Source organism: Sporisorium graminicola, chromosome SGRAM_10 (assembly GCF_005498985.1).
Source record: "Sporisorium graminicola strain CBS 10092 chromosome SGRAM_10, whole genome shotgun sequence".
Taxonomy (NCBI): domain Eukaryota; kingdom Fungi; phylum Basidiomycota; class Ustilaginomycetes; order Ustilaginales; family Ustilaginaceae; genus Sporisorium; species Sporisorium graminicola.
The window spans coordinates 399,693-420,354 of record NC_043720.1 but is presented as its reverse complement, the minus strand read 5'-3'; the positions used below and the strand labels follow the sequence as shown (position 1 = coordinate 420,354).

General features: G+C 55.9%; 11 protein-coding genes across 11 annotated transcripts; 6 read left to right on the top strand and 5 right to left on the bottom strand.

The window, feature by feature from the left end:
* Positions 1–127: 127 nt before the first annotated feature.
* Positions 128–1,568, bottom strand: EX895_001204 (uncharacterized protein; the record flags this gene model as incomplete). Its single annotated transcript, XM_029881804.1, has 2 exons — positions 128–219; positions 326–1,568. 2 exons carry the CDS (start codon positions 1,566–1,568, stop codon positions 128–130), a joined length of 1,335 nt encoding a protein of 444 aa, XP_029741892.1.
* Positions 1,569–2,033: 465 nt separating this feature from the next.
* On the top strand, positions 2,034–4,070 carry EX895_001203 (uncharacterized protein; the record flags this gene model as incomplete). The annotated part of the gene is made up of 1 exon (XM_029881803.1): positions 2,034–4,070. The coding sequence occupies one exon, from the start codon at positions 2,034–2,036 to the stop codon at positions 4,068–4,070; it is 2,037 nt and encodes a 678-aa protein (XP_029741891.1).
* A 71-nt stretch (positions 4,071–4,141) lies between these two features.
* Positions 4,142–6,391, bottom strand: EX895_001202 (uncharacterized protein; the record flags this gene model as incomplete). Its single annotated transcript, XM_029881802.1, has 1 exon — positions 4,142–6,391. The coding sequence occupies one exon, from the start codon at positions 6,389–6,391 to the stop codon at positions 4,142–4,144; it is 2,250 nt and encodes a 749-aa protein (XP_029741890.1).
* An 836-nt stretch (positions 6,392–7,227) lies between these two features.
* EX895_001201 (uncharacterized protein) lies at positions 7,228–7,923 on the top strand (the record flags this gene model as incomplete). The annotated part of the gene is made up of 1 exon (XM_029881801.1): positions 7,228–7,923. The coding sequence occupies one exon, from the start codon at positions 7,228–7,230 to the stop codon at positions 7,921–7,923; it is 696 nt and encodes a 231-aa protein (XP_029741889.1).
* A 446-nt stretch (positions 7,924–8,369) lies between these two features.
* Positions 8,370–9,190, bottom strand: EX895_001200 (uncharacterized protein; the record flags this gene model as incomplete). Its single annotated transcript, XM_029881800.1, has 2 exons — positions 8,370–8,471; positions 8,561–9,190. The coding sequence occupies 2 exons, from the start codon at positions 9,188–9,190 to the stop codon at positions 8,370–8,372; spliced, it is 732 nt and encodes a 243-aa protein (XP_029741888.1).
* Positions 9,191–9,556: 366 nt separating this feature from the next.
* On the bottom strand, positions 9,557–11,293 carry EX895_001199 (uncharacterized protein; the record flags this gene model as incomplete). The annotated part of the gene is made up of 1 exon (XM_029881799.1): positions 9,557–11,293. One exon carries the CDS (start codon positions 11,291–11,293, stop codon positions 9,557–9,559), a length of 1,737 nt encoding a protein of 578 aa, XP_029741887.1.
* Positions 11,294–11,582: 289 nt separating this feature from the next.
* EX895_001198 (uncharacterized protein) lies at positions 11,583–12,161 on the top strand (the record flags this gene model as incomplete). The annotated part of the gene is made up of 1 exon (XM_029881798.1): positions 11,583–12,161. The coding sequence occupies one exon, from the start codon at positions 11,583–11,585 to the stop codon at positions 12,159–12,161; it is 579 nt and encodes a 192-aa protein (XP_029741886.1).
* Positions 12,162–12,274: 113 nt separating this feature from the next.
* EX895_001197 (uncharacterized protein) lies at positions 12,275–13,978 on the bottom strand (the record flags this gene model as incomplete). The annotated part of the gene is made up of 1 exon (XM_029881797.1): positions 12,275–13,978. The coding sequence occupies one exon, from the start codon at positions 13,976–13,978 to the stop codon at positions 12,275–12,277; it is 1,704 nt and encodes a 567-aa protein (XP_029741885.1).
* Positions 13,979–14,568: 590 nt separating this feature from the next.
* Positions 14,569–15,987, top strand: EX895_001196 (uncharacterized protein; the record flags this gene model as incomplete). Its single annotated transcript, XM_029881796.1, has 1 exon — positions 14,569–15,987. The coding sequence occupies one exon, from the start codon at positions 14,569–14,571 to the stop codon at positions 15,985–15,987; it is 1,419 nt and encodes a 472-aa protein (XP_029741884.1).
* Positions 15,988–17,151: 1,164 nt separating this feature from the next.
* EX895_001195 (uncharacterized protein) lies at positions 17,152–18,201 on the top strand (the record flags this gene model as incomplete). The annotated part of the gene is made up of 1 exon (XM_029881795.1): positions 17,152–18,201. One exon carries the CDS (start codon positions 17,152–17,154, stop codon positions 18,199–18,201), a length of 1,050 nt encoding a protein of 349 aa, XP_029741883.1.
* Positions 18,202–19,061: 860 nt separating this feature from the next.
* Positions 19,062–20,249, top strand: EX895_001194 (uncharacterized protein; the record flags this gene model as incomplete). Its single annotated transcript, XM_029881794.1, has 1 exon — positions 19,062–20,249. The coding sequence occupies one exon, from the start codon at positions 19,062–19,064 to the stop codon at positions 20,247–20,249; it is 1,188 nt and encodes a 395-aa protein (XP_029741882.1).
* Positions 20,250–20,662: the final 413 nt, after the last annotated feature.

Here is a 20,662-nt window from a genome sequence, read left to right as displayed (position 1 = left end):
TAATCTACCAGGGTTCTTTGGGAAGAGCGCCTCTCGACCAGAGACACGACGCACTTTCTGATATTGGAGATTTCAAGGTACAGCGGTTTCGTGTGCAATGCACGAGTCTGGACGGCTGCAAGGGCTGTTAGAACTTGCTGTTGGGACCGACGAGTCTGAGCTGCTGTCGGACACCGAGGTCGATGAGTACGTCTTCGCTTCCGCCTGGGACGGTCAGACCTGTAATTTTGGTAGCACCAGAGCAAATCGAAAGTAGAGAAAGAGTGGACGGTCAGGTATACATCCTCCACAACGAGCGGTAACGAGACTTGTGTGGGCAACTCACCTTTAGCTTCGCGATAGATCCGCTCGATACGGTCGCCCGTACCACCCTTGGTCAGGCCCATGCCACCTAGCAGATGCACCGCCTCGCGCACCACATGGTCGAGCACAATGGCTGCGTGAGCCTTGAGCAGCGCGCACGTTCCTCCGGTCAGCAAGTTGGACTCCGGGATGGTCAGGTTCAACTGCTGGAACACAATGCTCTCGACCCACGCCTGGAGGGCCTCAACCTCGCGCGCCATATTTCCGATCTTGTAGCGAACGACAGGCTGTTCGATGAGTTTCTTGCCAAACACTTCACGGCGTCGAGTGTGGGCGATGGTGTCCTCCATGCACACGCGTGCGTACCGGAGTGCGGTGAAGGCGATCGTGAGGCGCTCGTGGTTGAAGTTGAAGAAGACGAGCTTGAGACCTTCGCCCTCTTTGCCGATCAGATTTTCGACAGGCACTTTGACGTCGTCAAACTCGACAATGGTGGTACCAGAGGTGCCGTCGGGAAGCATCTTCATCTGTTTCGTCTCAACACCCGGTCCGCGCGGGATGAGGAGCAGCGAGATACCCGCTGAATCGCCCGCTTTACCAGAAGTGCGAACGGCAGTGGTGAAGTAGTCAGAGTAGATGCCATTGGTGATCCACTTCTTGTTGCCATTGACCAGGTAGTACTTTTTGCCGTTCTCTTCGATCAGCTTGGCTTCCGTGCTGAGATTAGCCACGTTACTGCCGGCGAGCGGCTCGGTAATGGCGAGACAGATGCGTTTCTTTCCAGAAAAGATGTCGGGCAACCAGCGCTGCTTCTGCTCGTCTGAGGCAAAATGCATGATGGGACCACATCCATACGTCAACCCGGCGACAATTCCCATCAGCACCCCACTTGCGCACCGGTTGAGCTCGTCCCAAATGATATAGTCATGAATATTGTTCCACTCCTCGGGCTTGATCCCCGCCGGCAAACCCACCCCAGCGTCCTTGGCGATCTGCGCAATCTTCGGATCCACATGGACACCGGTAGCAAACGCAAAGAGAACTCCATCCTTGGCAGCACGCTGGTACGCTTCGTCGTCCGTGATGACACCAGCAGCTTCGTACTTGGCGCCCAACTTGATCAGCACCTCGTCGCACCAGTTGCGTGCCCACTCGCGAAGCTGCACGTGTGTGGGTGAGGTGAAGACAGACGAAGGCAGACCTTGGATCCAAGGAGCTTCAGAGAAAGGAACGGTGGGTTTCGTGAGTTTGGTGTTCTGCGACATTGTTGTTGTTGGTCAAAGCTGGGATCTGGTGTAACAGAGTGGTAGTGAAATAATGACAAGGCGCAAGAAACGTCCGTGTGCTTTTAAGCGGCGCCGCTCTTTCAGGAAGAGCGAGTGCGCATAGCCGGAGCCTCATGTCCAGCGAAATGCCCTTGCAACCCCACAAAAATGAGGTGGGCTGGCAGCCTTTTGCCATTGGCTCTACGCACGGCGCGCAACCCAAAGCCTCGTTTCACTGCTGTCAAGAACAGATCCGGCTTGGGAATGCAGCCGAGTGCCGGTTTCCACTATGTGTTGCATTTCCGGTGTAACATTTCTCGTGCAATGTTTGCAAGGTTACGGAACTCGGAGCTCTCCACATCGACGTTTTCGTGCTCAGCTTCGACGCTCACCATTCTTGTTTGTCGTCGTCGTCAACATTGGCAAGCATTCGAGTCGAATCGAGTCGAGGGTCCACCGGCAGTCATGTCGTCAAAACAGCCGCTATCGGTCGCAGAGATTCTCGCAAAGCAAAAGCAAGAGTCGGTGCTCAAGCCGCGTTTTCTGTCAAAAGCAGAGCGTGCTGCTAAAGCGCAACAAGAGCAGGAGGAGCAAGAACGGCAACGTGCGCAAAAGCAGGCGCAAGAACGACAGCAACGACTGGAATTCGAACACAAGGCAGCTCGGTCTGCTGCTTCGTCGTCAAGAGCAACAACTCGTTCGTCGGAGAGGGGAGGGGATCGATACCGCCACGACAAGGGCGATCTGGATTATGGTAGCGCGGATGCAACCGCAGACGAACGCAGGAGGAGGATCCAAGCCGATGGCAGAGATTTAAACGGAGACCGTCATCGCAACGGCCACTCACACGTATCAATTCCGACCCGAGACTCTACTGCTCTGGACAGTGGCGCATCACTGACCGAATCCGAACAGGCCTCGATCCGGCGTCGATACCTCGGGCTCAAGGATGACAAGAAGAAGCCCAAGCGCAAACCCACCGACAAAAAGTTCGTCTTTGAATGGGGGGAAGAAGACGATACCGCCACCGAATCCCTCGTGGCTCAGATTCAATCCGAAACCAATCCTACGACAACGCGCCATGATCCGCTCGACCGACGCTTCGACGACAAGCACTGGACCGAAAAGACGCTCGAGCAGATGAAGGAGCGCGACTGGCGTATCTTCCGCGAAGACTTTGGCATCTCGGCACGCGGCGGCAACATCCCCAAGCCGTTACGGTCGTGGCGCGAATCCTCCATCCCCGCTTCGATCCTCAGCACCATCGAAGAAGTCGGATACAAGGAGCCCTCGCCCATCCAGCGCCAAGCCATCCCCATCGGTTTGCAAAACCGCGATCTGATCGGCATCGCTGAGACTGGCTCGGGCAAAACTGCGTCTTTCCTCATACCTATGCTGTCATACATCTCGAAGCTGCCCAAGCTCAACGAGCAGACAAAAGCGCTAGGCCCGCAGGCGCTGATCCTCGTGCCCACGCGAGAGCTGGCGCAGCAGATCGAGACGGAAACCAACAAGTTTGTCGGGCGGCTGGGGCTGAGGTGTGTGTCCATCGTCGGTGGACACGACATGAACGACCAGGCGTATGCTTTGCGCGATGGTGCCGAGATCGTGATTGCGACGCCAGGACGGTTGAAGGATTGTATCGAGCGGCATGTGCTGGTGCTCAGCCAGTGTACGTATGTGGTGATGGACGAGGCGGACAAGATGGTGGATATGGGCTTTGAGCCACAGGTCAATTTCATCCTCGATTCGCTGCCCGTGAGCAATCTCAAGCCGGATTCGGAGGTGGCCGAGGATCCGCTTTCGAGCGAGCACACAGTGGGGAGGTACAGGGTGACCATGCTGTACTCTGCCACCATGCCGCCCTCGGTTGAACGCATGGCGCGCGTGTACCTGCGCCGGCCGGCAACCATCACCATCGGCGATGCAGGGCAGGCGGTGGCGACCGTCGAGCAGATTGTCGAATTCGTCCCCAGCGAGGAAACGCGCCGCTCTCGCCTCATCTCGATCCTTCAGCGTTCCGCGCATCTCGTGCCGATCATCGTCTTTGTCAACCAGAAGAAAGCGGCGGACCAATTGTCGTCTTTGCTCTCACGCCAAGGATTCTACGTCTCGACCCTGCACTCTGGCAAGACGCAGGAGTTGCGCGAAGAAGCGCTCGCCGCGCTGCGTGCTGGGCAGACGCAGATCCTCGTCGCCACCGACCTGGCCGGCCGCGGTATCGACGTCCCCAACGTAGGCCTCGTGGTCAACTTTGCCATGCCCAACAACATCGAAGCGTACGTCCACCGCATCGGCAGGACGGGCCGAGCGGGCAAAAAGGGCACCGCCATCACATTTGTAGACCAGACCGACGCCGATCTCTTCTGGGACCTCAAGCAGGAGTTGACCAAGTCGAAACTCAGCAGTGTGCCCGCTCAATTGGCGCGACATCCCGCAGCTCAGCACAAGCCGGTCAAGGACGCGGGTAAGAGGAAGCGGGACAGAGAGGATGAGGGCTAGTCACTTTAATACAAAACACATGTCATTATGCAAAATATTCAACATGAAACCTGTGTGTGGACCTCATGGACTCACGCTTTGGTCACGACCACGACTCGATCCCACCATCCCATGTCTATCTGATCCAACTCGACCTCCGCCGCGTCTGTTCTGTCCGCACCCTCGCCACCTCGACGGCGATCAGTAACACGTTGCGCCTGCTGCTCGGAATACCATTTGACAAACCACCTGAAAAACTTGGTCGCCTCTTGAACTTTGTTGGCCATCCAGCACGATTTAGCTAGTAGCAGGAGGGTTTGGCCCTGCACGCGTGCCTGCATGTGCAATGTCGTCTGCTCAGCTGCTCGCGCTTCTGTTGCAGAATCTGCCTCGGTGGCTGCTGCTCGTGCTGCCGAGGTGTTGAGAGCTGCACCTCGGCCAACACCTCGCGTGTTGTTGGGCTTCAACGCATTCGACACGAGCTCGAGCTCCGTCTGGGCCTTGACCAAGTCGTTGAGCAGCAAAAATAGCGTTCCCAGCACCAACTGCAAGCTCGTCTTCCTCAACGTGCCCGCCGCATCGTCGCGCGTCGCTCTCTGCAAATCCGGCAGCGCGAGCACAGTGCTGACCGTTTTTACGGCAGTTTGCAATTGCGCCTTGTTCTCAGGCGTCAAGCCCTTGGTGGTCTGATGGTGAGCCTTGGCGAGCTGGTCGAGCAAAGGCACGTAGTCTTGGCTGATTGCAGAGACCGAGGCGGCCGAGGGGAAACGGAGCGTCTCACGCAGTGCACGGTGTGGGAATGCGAGGTTGAGGAGCGAGTCGACCATCAGACCTGTGACGAGGTCCGAACGGAAGAAGGGCGATTCGAGGATGGTCTTGTCTCGTGGCTTGATGGTGCCCCCTTCGCCGCCGCTGCCGACGCTGGCATCCTTGACGTTTTTCTGCTTGATGTCGCTCGAGCTGCCCTTTGCGGGGGAGCCTGCAGATAGCTGGACAGACGCTGACGGCTGGAGACTAGACCGCTTGCCAGAGTCCTTCCTGAGAGACTGCTTGGACGGGTTGCTGTTTTCTGAAGAGGTCTTCCTCTCGTCGTCAGAGCGCGCTGGAATGGGATCGGAGACAGACTCGAGCTGGTTCTTGATCTGGGCCAGAAGGTCGATAATGTCGTTCTGATCGGCATCAAGTTCAGCGCTGGCAGACCAATCGTCAACAGCACGATTGAGGTAGTTGGCTTGGTGGTGTGGCTTGAGTGTAGCAAGTCGGCGGTTGATGTGACCTCGTAGATTATAGGCGTCGATTCGCAGGGAGACGTTGCGTTCGCTATCGCGCGTGCCGAGTATGCGCAGTGCAGAGCTGAGCAGATCTTTTGCGTTTTTTATGAGAGTTGCTTCGTTGTCATCGGCAGCAGCGTGCCACGATGATGTAGCTGTCTGAGGCGTCCACAGCTGACCAGCACGCTCGACTAGCCGTTGCGGGTTTGTTTCGGAATTGATGGCCTCGGACAAGACAGCGTTGATGTCCTTTCCAGACTCGGAAGACTGCTGAGCTCGTACGTGGTCGAGACAGGCTGCGCGGAACTGCTGACCGGCGTGAATCAGATGATTTGGATCGAACTCCGGCAGGACCTTGGCGAGATCATCTGGTTTTTGTCCGGTTCGTTTGGCCCAGTAGCCAGCTGCGGTAGCTGTGTCGATAGTTGCGCTGGGAGGAGCAGCAGGAACGTGACGAGGCTGGGCTTTAGCTCGAGAAGCAAGGCGGGCAAGCTCATGGTTGGTGAGGAGCTGCAAGAGGGCAGCGTCAGCTTGTGAGCCAAGGGCAAAATGATGTTCAAAGCGGTGACAAGCCTCGACGTAGGCCAAGCGAGTGAGCTCGAGCGACTTTTTGAATACTACCGGCCACTGCATGCTGGCGCTGGTCTTTGCCTGCTGATGCCAGTCGGGATCGTCTGCGATCAGGCCTGCGTTCTGTCTTTGCTCTTCGATGTACTCATAGATGTCGGCTGTGTCGAGCTGGAAGTCAGCAAAGGAACCTACGCCTAGATGCTTGTCGAAGTCGGCAAGGAGGGCGTTTATGGCTGCATCGACATCGGCGGGGTCTGACTGGCGTGCGAGATAGTAATAGAGCAATGAGACGAACAAGCCGAGGGCGTGATCACGAGCGATAGACCTGCGTTCGAGCACGAGAGCTTCTACCTCGACCTCTGGTTGAAGTTCACCGATGGCCTCTGGATTGTAGCCTTCCTGGACGGACTCGGTGACGTGCCAGTAGACGAAAGGCTGAAGACCTTGGTGTAGCTCATAGTAGCTGGCTGTCTTGGCGCACTGTTGGTAAGCAGCTTCCATTATGAGGGCTTGAGCTAGCAGAGGCAATAGACCGCTGTGAAGAGAAGAGAGATTTGGAGGAATCGATGTGGCATTTATGGACCGAGCGGTACCTTTTCAAGCAGCAAGAGAGGCATTGTTGGTAGGTGGTAGCGAGAGAGGATGAGAATACGCTCTCCTCGCCTCGCTTCACAAGGAGGCGCACGCGCAAATGAAGTGGTGATGCGCAGCACCGTGGTTGCCTGGTTGGTTGGTTGGTTGGTTGGAGAGAAGAAAGAAGAAAAACGAGTGATGAGCAGAATGGCAGGTCACGTCTATGGTCCCTCCACACCAACACTGCTCGCCCTGCGCTTCTACTGTTGCGCTTTTCTTTGAGAATTCAGCGAGCAAGAGCCGCGAAGAAGAGCGAGATGTTAGAGCTATTCCAACGCATCACGTGAGTCCGTCGATTGTCTCGCAGCTGAGGCAGCCAGAAAATGGCGCGAAATGCAATGCAGGAGCGCGTGAAGTTGCAGAAAGAGGGCAAGGCTGTGTCTCTGTCTGCGTCTGTCTGTGTCTTTGTCTCAGTAGAACAACACTTTCTCGTTTTTCGCAATCCAGTCGGGTTTGGCCTTCGTCGAGCAAGCGATGTTCAACGGTGCAGTTTGCACTTTGCAGACCGACAACTTTCTCAGCTTGGTACGGCGACGACGCTCTTGACGACCACGGACCATCATTTTGCAGCGCAAGTGTCTCACTCTCGAACAGTACTGGACCGCACATCATCGCCTTTGCCTTGCATCGTCGTCCTTGGCAGCATCCTTGTGCACACTCGCCTGCAAACACGTACGCTGCCTCTCATCGGCAAATACATCACAATGAACGGCTACAGCAGCGGCTCGACACTATCTGATGCGCCACCGGGTCAAGGACAACTCCAACAGCAACCCGGCCGCCCTGTGATCGACCTCAAGAAGAAACTCGTCGTCGTCGGCGACGGCGGATGCGGCAAAACGTGCCTCCTGATAGTCTACTCGCAAAACAAGTTCCCCTCTGAATACATCCCCACCGTCTTCGAGAACTACGTCCCCATCATCCAGTTTGAGGGCAAAACCATCGAGCTCGCGCTCTGGGACACGGCAGGTCAGGAAGAGTACGATCGCCTCCGTCCGCTCTCCTACCCGGAATCCGACGTCATTCTCATCTGCTTCGCCGTCGACTTCCCCACCAGCTTGGCCAATGTGCAGGACAAGTGGTTCCCAGAGATCAATCATTTTTGCGAGGGTGTGCCGATCCTCTTGGTCGGGTTGAAGACCGATCTCAGGCGCGATCCCGAGAGCTTGAAGATGCTCCAGGCGCAGGGTACCAAGCCGGTCACGCCCGCACAGGGACAGCAAGTGGCAGACGAGATCGGTGCGGCAAAATACGTAGAGTGCTCGGCAAAGACCAAGGATGGCGTACAACATGTATTTGATACTGCCATCAGGGAGGCGTGTAGGAAGAAAGGTTGGGGCAGGAGAGGCGGCGGTGGTGGTGGCTCGAGCGGGGGGAAGAAGAAGTGTGTCTTGCTTTGATGGCCCAACCAACGCCATCACATACCGATCCTTGCATCTCTTTCGTTCTCCCGCCTTCAGGATATCCGCGGTGCATCGAACCTTGCAACAACTGCAGGCGTGCAGTGGGGGGCGACGTTGAGGGCCGCCATCTATACCACAGACAGGCGGCCCCTTGCCGACTCTCCTGCCCATAGCCTCGAGCATTTTTCTTGATCATTCATCTGTTCGCATCGTTCTTCTTCTGCACAGCGCAACCCCGTTCTTCTCCCCTTGTCGCTACTAGGTCGCATCCATCACCCGCGTTACCCGTGTCTCTCTGTACATACATCAAATACGCTCGCGTTTGGCTTGTTCTTTCATTCTGCATTTCTCATCTCATCTGGTCCTTCACTCTATCGCTGCCACGCCGTTTGGAGCTGTACCTGGCTGGCTTCATGACAACGAAAAATGAGCTTTTGACATTGCTAGTAATACGCAACCGTGTGCAAGAGGGCATGCGGATGCGTTTGCTGATGTCGTTCCAGGAGGGCGTCCATTTCGGCGTCGATGTCTTGTGATGCGGCGATCTGTGTTTTATCATCACATATTATCAAAATAGTGGTCAGTAGCCTGCTACTTGAATATGTGCCTTGAACTCGTAGACCGTAAAACTTACCGCATTTGCCAGGTCCAAGATCGCCTTGCCCGCAGCGATGGCCTCTTCGTGATTGTCCTTGATCTCGACATTGATCACATGCACCGGTCGGTTCAGCTCGCCGCCCCGGTTGAATAGATCCTCGCACACGGCATCAAAGCACCTCTCCTCGCACGTGATCACGATGTCCGCCGCATACTTGGTCTCCTGCCACCGCTCCGGCGCACGCTTCACGTCCTTGTTCCGGTTCAGCATGGTCATCAAGCCGTTGGCCCAGTACAGACGCGGATCCTTGCTGTTCAGATCTTCAATGATGTCTGTATACGCCGTTCCGAAGGGGTAGATGTTGGGCAGGTTGATCTTGGGGCCCGGTAGGCGTACCGCTGACCCCGTGCCGGCAGAGGTCACGTTGAACCCGGATTTGGCGAGTAAAGAGTGCGCTGCCATGGAGCGGTTCTGGTTCGAGGCGCATACGACGCAGAACATCACGTTGCTGTCCGGTTTCGCGCCGCGCACGACGCCATTCACTCCCGTTGCATCGATCGACGGCGGAGGCACGGCAGACGACGAAGACGACGAAGGCGGGTACGGCGGTGTCGTCGACCCGGACGCCGAGGCGGGTATTGAGTATGGATTGTGGGTCGTCGACATATCCGTGTGATTGTGAGAGACGCTGTGAGTGATTCTTGCTGCGGAACAAAAAGGTCGATGTCGTGTTGTGCTTCGTCGTCGACGATGAATGGCTGATGAAGTCAAGGCGAGACCGAGTCGAGTGAGAGCGCAGAAGGGTCCAAAAGCTCGTCGACGTCGTTCTTTTCGCGGTGGAGAAAATAAGATATGCCAAATTGTTGTAGCGGCCTAACAAAGCTCGAATTCTTCATCCTCATCCATCGACGCTCACTTGCCCCTGCTGCAATGCTGTCGGATCATGTGTCACACACTTTGACCGCTTGGTAGCCTGGATATGAATGCCAGATGATGCTGGAATGATGTTTGCTTGATCTATGTTCAGTGCCTCTATGCTACTGTCTGAGCTTCTGTCGTTGTCGTCTCTTCTGTTCTCACTCGCTTTGCATCGCGCTCCTCGTCTGCATGTGCAGCCACCTCTTGCAGCTCTCGCTTGCCGCTCTCTTCAGCCGTGACCGTAACCTTCTCGCCCTTGGCTGTGTGTTCTCCCTGCTCCAGTGATGCCAGATACTCCGCACGCATCTGGAGCGCTTGTGCCTCGCCAAACACCCTCAACGCATGCAGTATAAAGCCAGCCGTGCTGCTCGTCGTCATCTCCGGATGAGTCCTGCCCGGCAGCACCTGGTACTTGCGCAACCAAGGCTCTGTCACACTGATGTTGATGAATTCCTCGTCACCCCTTAGCTTGGAATGCGCCTCTGCCAGTGGTTGCAGGTAGGGGCTGTGCACGACAACGCTCGCCGATCCGCCCAGGTGCGGCTTGAGACGACGGAGGATGCTCATCGGATCGTAGTGGCATGCGATGAGAACCGCGTCAAAGTCACCGGCGAAAAAGTCGGAGCGGACGCGGTCGACGTGGCGAAAGTTGGCTTGGCGCTTGCGATCGCGCTGCTTGTCCTTGCTCGTTCGAGATGCCGATGTCGACGACAACGAGGCGGGTTCGACATCTTGGTTGCTAAACACAGGTGCATAGTCCGGCTCCGTCGCCGCCCAGTTGATCACCTTGAGCACGTTTTTGGTCGCCTGTGCAGGCAGGTTGAAATACGGGAGGATGTCAAACGCAGGCGGCGATTCGGCGTCGTTGATCGCAATCAGCGTCCCATCTCCTCCCATGCGCTCCAACACAGCCCCGGCAAGCAATCCAGACACGCCATCGACCACCAAGTACCGGCCACCCGGCCGCACACTGCCAAAGCTCAACACCTGCGACAGCGCATCCTTGCGAATAAAGCGGATCTTTTCAGGTGCCTTGTCGAACCAGAAGTCGCACACGTTGCCGAAATCCGGTTGCAGGGGCGTGAACAGCTTGAGATGCTTCTGCTCCTTGCGCGCCACGTACTTGGCCTGCGAGTAGACGGTGCGGTTTGCAAACGATTCCGAGCCCGCCAGTTGCTGTTCGATGATCTCTCGCCCCGAGATGCCCTTGTTCTTGAGTTGCTGGATATCAACATAGGTGAGCTTCTGCGCGGATCCATCGTCGTTGATGTGCTCGTTGGTCGCTGTTGTTTCGACCGTCTCGCTGGCCTCGGTCTCGAGATCGCCCAAGGTACGGTTGATGACCAGTTTGAGCGAGCCGGCGTTCGATGCAGTCGGTGCTGCTCCTCCCTTCTTGCCACCGGCCCCTTTCCCGTTCTGCTGCTTATGCGAAACGCCTTGGCTCTGAGATGAAGCTGCAGTGGCATCAGGCTGAATCTCGTAGGTGAAACCATAAGGCATACCGATGAGGTCATCCGCCCTGAAGCTGCCAAACTTGCCCAGACTGACCTGTTTGCCGGGCATAATCTCGGCTGCTTTTGTGCGACCGGATGGCAGCTTGAGAATGACGGTGGATCCAGACGCAATGTAGTGCAGACGCTTTCGAAGCTGTACCGAGGTGAGGCGTTGCGGTGCGTTGGACTGGCGTGGGCGCTGCTGATTTGGCTGGGTTTGGCGCGGAGGCTTAGCGTTGGTGGTGGTTAGGTTGCTAGGTCCAGCTTCTGCTGCAACAGCGCTGGCATCACTACTAGCCGTAACCGCAGCTGCAGACACAGCGGCAACTGGTGTCTGTACGGTTGGCTCGGACGACATTTCAGTGGCCGCCTTCGTTTGATGATGGATGGTGGGCAGGGTGAGAAAGCGGAGGAGGAAAGGAAAGGAAAGGAAAACGTCAAAAAACGAAGCATTTCTTCTCAAAAAAATCCAACTTTTCCCGCAAATTATATCAAAATGTGAGATCACGTGTTTCCATTCGCCGCCTCCACAACGCTGTCGAACCGGCTCAAAGGCAACAGACATGAACCGGTACTCTCTCGCATTGTGATCACCGACATCCACCATCACCGCCCAGCATCAAACGCAGACGATCAACAAGCACACTATGCAGGCCGAATCAACACTTCCCTCAATCCCGTACGACCGCGAAGCTGTGTATACCGCGCTGACACAGTTCGACGAGTCCGATGCCGAATTCCAGGCTGGCATCCAGACCATCATTGGCCCCATGCAATCGTCTGGCGTCGCACCGGAGCAGATCGAAGAGACCAAGAAGCGTGCCAAGGTGTTTTTCTGGTCGCAGAGGACGGGAAACCAGGTCGATTATGCCGACTACAAGGCTTGGCTTGCGTCGAACACCTCACTAGCTGATACCAATGGTGCTGGCGTCGCATCACAGGTAGACGAAACAAAGGCACAGGACAAGGAGCCCTATCCAGCGTCTTTTGACGCGATTGTCGAGCTCATCACCACGGGCAAAACAGACCAGATCCCAGGCATTCGCGACATCCCGCTCAAGATCAACGAACAGCCTCCAACACAAGCGACCATGAGCAGACCGCTCAAGCCCTGGGAAAAGGCCAACAACGCTGCTTCAGATGACGATGCCCTACAACCATCGTCACAGACCACAGCGACCGTATCCGCGAACACAATCACCTCAGAGCTACAGACAGAAAACTGACCGTCCAGCACCACTTTTGCCGTCGAAAGACATACGTCTTGTCGCATAGATTGCAATTCGAAAGAGCGACTGCCTGCAGTGGTGAGCAAATGCAAAGCAGAGCAGCAACCACGTCACTTGTCTTTAGGTTTGCGAGTGAAAAAGCTGTTGAGACTCTGCTGTCCCTTTTTCGCTGATGTCGGTGCAGCGCCTCCCGAAGAAGACTTGCGCAGACCTGAGCTGTTGCTGCTCGATGCTGCTGCCGGTGTCGGTTTAGCTGGCGGCGCAGGGGGCGCGGGACTCGCCGACGCCGAAGTCGACGTGGATCGTGACTCGGTCGTCTCTTTCCTTTGCGTTGTTCCGTTACTGCGTTTCGAGCCAACGACGACGGGCGTGTCGGATTCGTCCGAGGAATACGACTCGTACTCGTCGACGGTTTTCGTCACTGTGTATCCGCGCTCGTCCTTGGTGCGCACCTTTTTGCTACCAATCTTGCGTTTCTTGCGAACACGGCGTTTGGCTGCAGTGGCTGCAGAGCCATCCATGGTGTCCGTGACGGTGGAATCCGCCATTTCCACATCTGGATCCAGATCTTTGCCCTGACCTGTGCTTTCGGTGTACCCCGCGCCACCGCCGCTAGGCCCGACCACTTGCGTCGCATCGTCATCGTCAGCATCACTGTCCATCATAGCTTCGAGCTCTTTGCGTTGCGCCGCTTGTTGCGCTTTGCTCTGCGATCCGGCATCGGCGCGTTTACCCGTGCCTCTGCGCGCTGCACCTTGTACGGGATCCGCCATATCGTCGTCGTCATCGTCGTCATCTGCGTAACCAAGCTTTTCCGGCTTCCCGTCGTCCTCGTCCTCGTCCTCTTCGTCATCGACAAGGATAGGCTTTGTGCTGCTGTCGTCATGATCGTCCTCGTCGTCACTGCCCAACAAGGCTTTTCTCGCCGACGAGCGTTTGGTCGAGCTGGCCGCTTCCTTGGTGACAGCAGCAGTAGACTTTGAATCCGACTGCGGCCCTTTGGGCTTGGCTCTACTCCAGTCCAGTCCGGCCTTCTTGCCGCCTGCTGATGATGCGGGTGGCGCTGCTGTCGTCGACTTTGCAGTGGGTGTTGAGGAGGCCTTTGTATCTGGCTCCTGCTTGATCTGACTCATAGCGTTGCGGTTGCTGGGCGGCAAAGCAGGTGCGCTCGCTGCTCCCAGACTGGGAATCGACTTGGTCGGATCGTAATTGTCCTTGATGTTGGGATTGATAACGACGCCTAGATCGGCACCACGGTTGGTCTGCTGCCAAGTGTCGGTGTACTTTTGCTGTGTGTGCAGGTCGTGCTGTACAGCCGTGAGCTGCGTTGCATCGCGAAGACGGCCGGGCGATAATGAGTAGATGTGGCACGAAGAGATCTGGTCGAGGGATGATCGTGCTTGATCGAGATCGTCCGCCGGGATGAGACGGATGACTTGGCTCGAGACATTGGCTGTCGTCTGGCGGTGTGTTACACGCGAGTCGAGAAAGCTTGGTGGTGGTGCAAAGGACGAGCTGGGCGTCGAGGAAGACGCAACGGGTTTCTCCTCAGCGTCTTGGTCTGCCTGACTGTCGCTTGCTGTTGACGTGACGTCACGAGCCTGTGCTGGACCGGCTGCTGAAGTGCCAATGACGATATAGGTGGCGTCGAGATCGGACTTGTCCTTGTGCGACTTGTAGAAGGCAGCTAGTTGCTTCTTTGCTTCGTCGACATGGATGCGCAGCTCTCGGCTGAGCAGGCGATAGGTGACGAGTTTCTTGTCGCGCTGCAGCCATGCCGTCAGCAGCGAGGTGGGGTCGGTAGCTGTTGTCATTGTTACAGGGTCCGTCGTCGAGCGGTGAGCGGATGCGCAGTGCCGTTCTTGCTTGATTCCTCGATACGTCTCCCTTTCTCTGTGGCGACCTCTGATATGAGCTCGTGTGCTGTCGGTCCGTCTATTCTTTGAGTTTCCGTGAGTGTGTATGAGCGAGCATGGTGACGAGCGAGAAGCAACGTTGATCTCAGTCTTTTAGAAGCTCTTCTCCAACGTCGATTTGTAAGAGTCGAATGCGCTCTCTAAGGTTCGCGCTGATTTACGCGTTGGAGTTCGCACTTCCACAAAGCGCGTCACAAACCAACACTTGTCTGTGAACTTCTGCGTCCTAAACAATGTGAGATTGAAGTATATTTACATTGTTAGTCATTTCAACGGGCAGTCGATCACGCTTTGGCTGCTTCCGAGCTTTCTCTAGCCTTTCGCACGAGCCAGAGAGAAAGCTAAATGAAAAATGGCACTCCACACCAACACGAAGAAAGGACAGAGACAAGAGAAACGTTGGATTCGTTTCTTGACATCATCATTGTCATCACCATCTCGAGAACAGCAGCCGCAGCGTACTCGAACATTCGGCTCATATATCCAACATGAGCGACAGCAAAGATAAGGCTGCTACAGCGCCTGCCACGGATAGCAAGGTCAACGAGATCGCCTCGGGCATCTCTGGACTCATGTCTGGCAAGGATAAGGAAAATGCCGCAAAGCCAACCGAAGCGACGACCAAGGACGAGCCCGCCGAATCCAATCTGCGCGAGTCTTCACATGAAGTTCAGGTGACGCTCGCCGATCAGCAGGCGGATCCCAACTCTCCACTCTACTCTGCCAAGAGCTTCGAAGCGCTCGGTTTGCACGAGAACCTGCTCAAGGGCATCTACGCTATGAAGTACCAGAAGCCATCCAAAATCCAAGAAAAGGCATTGCCGTTGCTTCTCCAGAACCCACCCAAGAACATGATTGGCCAGTCGCAATCAGGAACGGGCAAGACCGCCGCTTTCATCCTCACCATGCTCTCGCGCATCGACTACGATCTGAAAAAGCCACAAGCTATCGTGCTGGCGCCATCGCGCGAGCTGGCGCGTCAGATCATGGATGTGGTGCAGACCATGTCCAAGTTCACCAACGTCACCACGAGCCTCTGCTTACCCGACGCAGTCAAGCGCGGTGAAAAGATTGATGCACAGCTCATCGTTGGCACACCAGGCAAGACGTTCGACATGATCAAATCCAAGGGCATCGAGACGGCTGCGATCAAAGTGTTCGTGCTCGACGAAGCGGACAACATGCTGGACCAGCAGTCGTTGGGCGAACAGTCGATCCGCGTCAAGAACACGATGCCCAAGACGTGCCAGCTGGTGCTTTTTTCGGCCACATTCCCCGCCAACGTGTACGACTTTGCGGTGCGCATCGCACCGGGTGCCAATGAGATCCGACTCAAGCAGGAGGAGCTGTCGGTGGAAGGCATCAAGCAGTTCTACATGGACTGCAGGGACGAGGACCACAAGTACGAGGTGCTGGTGGAGCTGTACAACCTGCTCACCATCGGACAGAGTATCATCTTCTGCGCCAAGCGTGAGACTGCGGATCGCATCGCGCAAAAGATGACCCAGGAAGGCCACAAGGTCGACTCGCTTCATGGACGACTCGAGACGGCGGACCGTGATCGTACCATCGACGCGTTCCGCGATGGCAAGAGCAAAGTGCTCATCTCGACCAATGTGATCGCGCGAGGAATCGACATCCAGCAGGTGACGCTGGTGATCAACTACGACATGCCGCTGACACAGACCGGCGAGGCCGATGCCGAGACGTATCTGCACCGTATCGGACGAACGGGTCGCTTCGGCCGCAAAGGTGTTTCGATCAACTTTGTGCACGACCAGCAGAGTTGGTCGTACATGGACCAAATCGAGAAGGCGCTCAAGTGTCAGATCACGCGTGTGGCCACCAACGATCTCGAGGAGATGGAGTACACCATCAAGGAGGCGCTCAAGCAAATTGCAAAATGAGCCATGGATCGTATGCAAGATGTAGATCCATGGCACTCTCGTTAGCAAATGCATCAACAACATACCCGGCAGTGCAGTCGTACATTAAGGGATCGTGTGTGCGTGCCGAATGCTGCCACTAGAGAATGACCATGATTGTGCTGTCAGTGAGGTGAAGAGGGAAAGGCTCGACTGCAAGGCTTCAGTTGTTAGTGTTGGTCTTTTGGCGCCGTCTATCTCGTATTTCTGTGTGGAGCGCGGTGGACGTCCGAGCTCGCCCTGCTGGCGGGCAGTGACCCCTGCCTCGAAGCTCTTGTTCTGCTATACGCTCTTTATGATCTTTATGATCTTCCTTCCTTTGCCTTGGATAGTCGAAAAGGGTCTTCCGTTACCGTCTTGGATCGATCTCGTCCAGTGCATACCTCAACCTCAACGGCGCATCGAGACAAGGTTAGGATTGCTAGAGGTGGTGTGTTTCGGATTTTTTGGCATCTCTGCATGTTAGTTTCGATCAGTTTCAAACGAACGAGCCAAAGAGGCAAGAGAGCGTGACGAAGAAGTTGGATTTCAACCCTCTCGGAGTTAGGCCGTAAAAATTGGCGACCTTCTCGTCCAGTCGCCCGGTGGCGGTAGCACTTGGCCAGTCTCTATCCTTGGACGACCGGCACTCAAGCTCAGGCGTCCTTTTTCAACTTCGGCTTCGTTTGTCCCGGCTGGAAATTGCGAGCGAATTGGCTGAGAAGATCGATTCGCTTCCAAAACGCTCTCTCTCTCACCGCCTCTGGAAACGGCTCCGGAGAGCGTTTACCGTGGAGAGACGATGTTACACATACCTGATTACTCCGCTTTCTTCTCTCTCCTCTCTCACACATCCACCACCAGCACCATCAACTGTCTTTGACCTCCCATCTCGCCATTTCCTCTTATATGAGCTTGGCCCGGTCGTCATTACGCTCGGCTTTCCTCACTAGCATCAACCTATCCAATTTGGCAGCAAGCAGTACCCTTGGACACCAAGCTCGTTCTAGCTTCTCGACCTACTCTCGCTCTCGCACTTACAACAACAGCAGGAGCAGCAGCACTTCCTCGACTCGAGCCTCTCGAGCTACTGGCCCTCTCGCAGCACTTTCTGCCGTCTCTTCGATCCGACACTCGTCTTCCTCTTCTCCATCTACAACCGACACCATGACTGAACACGCCAACGGTGCTTCTTCCTCCTCCAAGGTCCACAAGGTGGTCATCATCGGCTCGGGTCCGGCCGGCCACACTGCCGCCATCTACCTGGCACGAGCCAACCTCGAGCCCGTGCTGTTCGAGGGTATGCTCGCCAACGGTCTCGCACCAGGAGGACAGCTGACCACCACCACCGATGTCGAAAATTTCCCCGGTTTCCCCGACGGCATCCGTGGTCCCGAGATCATGGACAAGTTCCGCGCGCAGTCGGTGCGATTTGGAACCGAGATCCACACCGAGACCATCTCGAAACTCGACCTCTCGTCACGACCTTTTAAGTTCTGGCGCGAGTATGCCGAGGACCAGGCTCCTGAACTCACGGAGACGCTCATCATTGCCACGGGAGCCAGCGCCAAGCGCATGCACTTGCCCGGCGAGGACACGTACTGGCAGAGCGGTATCTCGGCGTGTGCTGTTTGCGACGGTGCGGTTCCCATCTTCCGCAACAAGCCGCTCGTCGTGGTGGGTGGCGGTGACAGTGCGGCCGAGGAGGCCATGTACCTCACCAAGTACGCCTCGCACGTGCACGTGTTGGTGCGTCGAGACGAGCTGCGTGCATCCAAGATCATGGCCAAGCGTCTGCTGGCCCACCCCAAGGTGACAGTGCACTTCAACACGGTCCCCACCGAGGCCAAGGGCGATGGCGAGTTGTTGCAAGCGGTGCGCGTCAAGGACACCAAGTCCAACGAGGAGCGCGACATGGACGCCAACGGTCTCTTTTACGCCATCGGACATCTGCCCGCCACCTCGCTCGTCAAGGGCCAGGTCGAACTTGACAGCGACGGATACATCATCACCACGCCAGGCACCGCTCAGACTTCGGTCAAAGGTGTCTTTGCTGCCGGTGACGTGGCGGACAAAAAGTACCGTCAGGCGATTACCAGTGCAGGCACCGGATGCATTGCTGCGCTCGAGGCAGAACGTTTGTTGGCTGAGGAGGAGGTGCTCGACCCTGTGGATGCTGCCGCTGCCAACCACTACACAGGCACTGACAAGGCATAGATGCGGCGTCGCATTTGTACTGAAATAGAGTTTGCGGTGCGCTAGGCTGAAGATGCTTTTGCGAAAGCATGAATTGCTGCTGGCTTTGCGCTACTTGCCCGTTGATCTTGTGAAACAACACCTTTGTCTTTGTTCGTCATCGTAATGCTATCGCAAAATCGTGCCTTCGTGCCTTCGTGCCTTCGTGCTTTCGTGCATTTGGTGTTGCTTCTGATAGTGCACAATTGACTTGTGGGGTGCGTACGTGCAGACTTAGACCGCTTTCAAGACCCTTGAGTCCGTCTAATGCTGCCGCAAATGCAAGACCGGCTCGATGGGAAGGTCACGTGACGCGTCGAAAGCTTGGTGTTGGCGTTGGAGGGCGTTTCCTTTGTCAAGAAAGAAAAAAGAGGCAGCAGAACGGCACATATGTGAAAGCGCAGTAGCAAAAATGCAGATGCGGAAGAAAGTCGATTTTGCGGCAACTTTTCGTTTGCTTGTTGGCTTGACCGCTCTCCACCATCATCGTCTATACTCTCCTCGTCTGCAAGCAATAGCAGCCATTGACGGCGACGGCGCAACCACTCGACTTTTCTTGGCGTCGACAGCGCAGCAACTCTACCACCTCTCGACGCGCTTTCGCAGGACATCGGCTACTCGTAGCATCCAATACGCCGACACATATTTCTGGCAACTCTGTCCAAACGAATAGGTTCGGCTACCGTGATTCCTACGGCGCTTACCAGCTCGGCTTCAACGGGCAAATATACCATCCTTACAAGTAGCTGAGCTTAAGCGCGTACTGCACCTCTTCACTCGCTCACTCTCGATCCGCCAGCGTTAGAAACGGCCATCGAACATCATCACTACTTTTCCTCACAATGGCCTTCTTTTCATCCGCATCCACACCTAGCACCTTTGGCGCGCGTCCTGCGGCCGCCCCTGGTCAGATCAACACCTCGGCTGCCACCAAAACAAGCGGAGACCAAGATCAAGAAGTGACACCAGGTGCCACAGACACAGTCAGCTGCCTCGCCTTTTCGCCCACTGCCGACTTCCTCGCCGTCGGCAGCTGGGACAACAATGTACGCATCTACCAGATCAACAAGACCTCTCCGACACCCGTGCAGCCATGGCAGCAGTACTCACACGAGGCACCTGTTCTCGACTTGTGCTGGAGCACCGATGGCGCCAAAATCTTTAGCGTAGGAGCCGATAAGGTGTGCCGCATGTTTGACATGAACACCAACCAGCCCACCGTCGTGGCACAGCACAACGATACCATCCGCAGCGTGCGCTGGTTGAATGTGGCCGGTGGAGTGTTGTTGACCGCGGGCTGGGACAAGCAGCTGAAGATTTGGAAGATTGACAACCCGGCGTCTCCGCAGGCAGTGCATTCGTTGACGCTCCCCGAAAAGTGTTACGCTATGGACAACGTGCAGAACGTCGTGGTCGTGGCTATGGCCGAGCGCATGGTGCTGGGCTTCCGTCTGGAAGAGACCGGCTCAATCACCCCCTTGACCGAGCAGCAATCTCCGCTCAAGTACCAAACACGCTCGATGGCTGTACTGCCGGATGGCGACGGCTACGCACTCGGAGGTGTCGAAGGCCGTGTAGGCGTACAATACTTTCACGATCCACCAGACAAGGACAACAAGGTCAAGAAGTTTGCTTTCAAATGCCATCGTCGCGCCAACGCCGATCACCCCGAGGTGCCCCGCAACGAATCACACCTCTACCCGGTCAACTGCATCGCCTTCAATGTGCACGGCACGTTTGCCACTGGTGGTGCCGATGGAAGCATCAACTTCTGGTGCAAGCAGTCGAGAACTCGGTTGAAGACAATGGAGACCAAAGGACCGGCCAACGCGCCCAAGGAGCTGCTCAAGACGAATCCTGCCAAGCAGCCTATCACTGCGATTGGGTTCAACAGGGATGCCACCATCTTTGCCTATGCGATCGGGTATGATTGGCATAAGGGCTACCAGGGTGCGGGAGGCGTTGAGCCCAAGGTGTACATCCAGCCGGTCAACTACGAGGATGTCAAGAAGAGGCCTCCCAAGGCGTGAAGCGCCAATGAGCTCAGAAATGCAATTCATCCACGGTCTTGTCTCTTCTTTCTCGGGCTGTGTGTGTGTGTGTGTGTGTGTGTGTGTGTGTGTGTGTGTGTGTGTGTGTGTGTGTGTTTGACGTGTGGACCTCGAATCGTGTGCACCCTCTCGAATCTGGATCAACAACTTTTTTAACTGACCATCACAAGATGTCTGCACACACGCTGGCTCGTAGCCAGATGATTGGAAGGTCTTCCATCTCCGTTCAAGCAAGACCGACGTGGACTTGCGCTTCAACCTCGGCTCACGATATTGTCTCTCGTCTCTCTTGCGTGTGTATGTATAACTTGATGTCATTGAAGGTTTAGTGCACTCTCTCTCTCTCTGTGTGTGTACTCCCAACCCAATTGAACGGTACTGTACAAAGTACC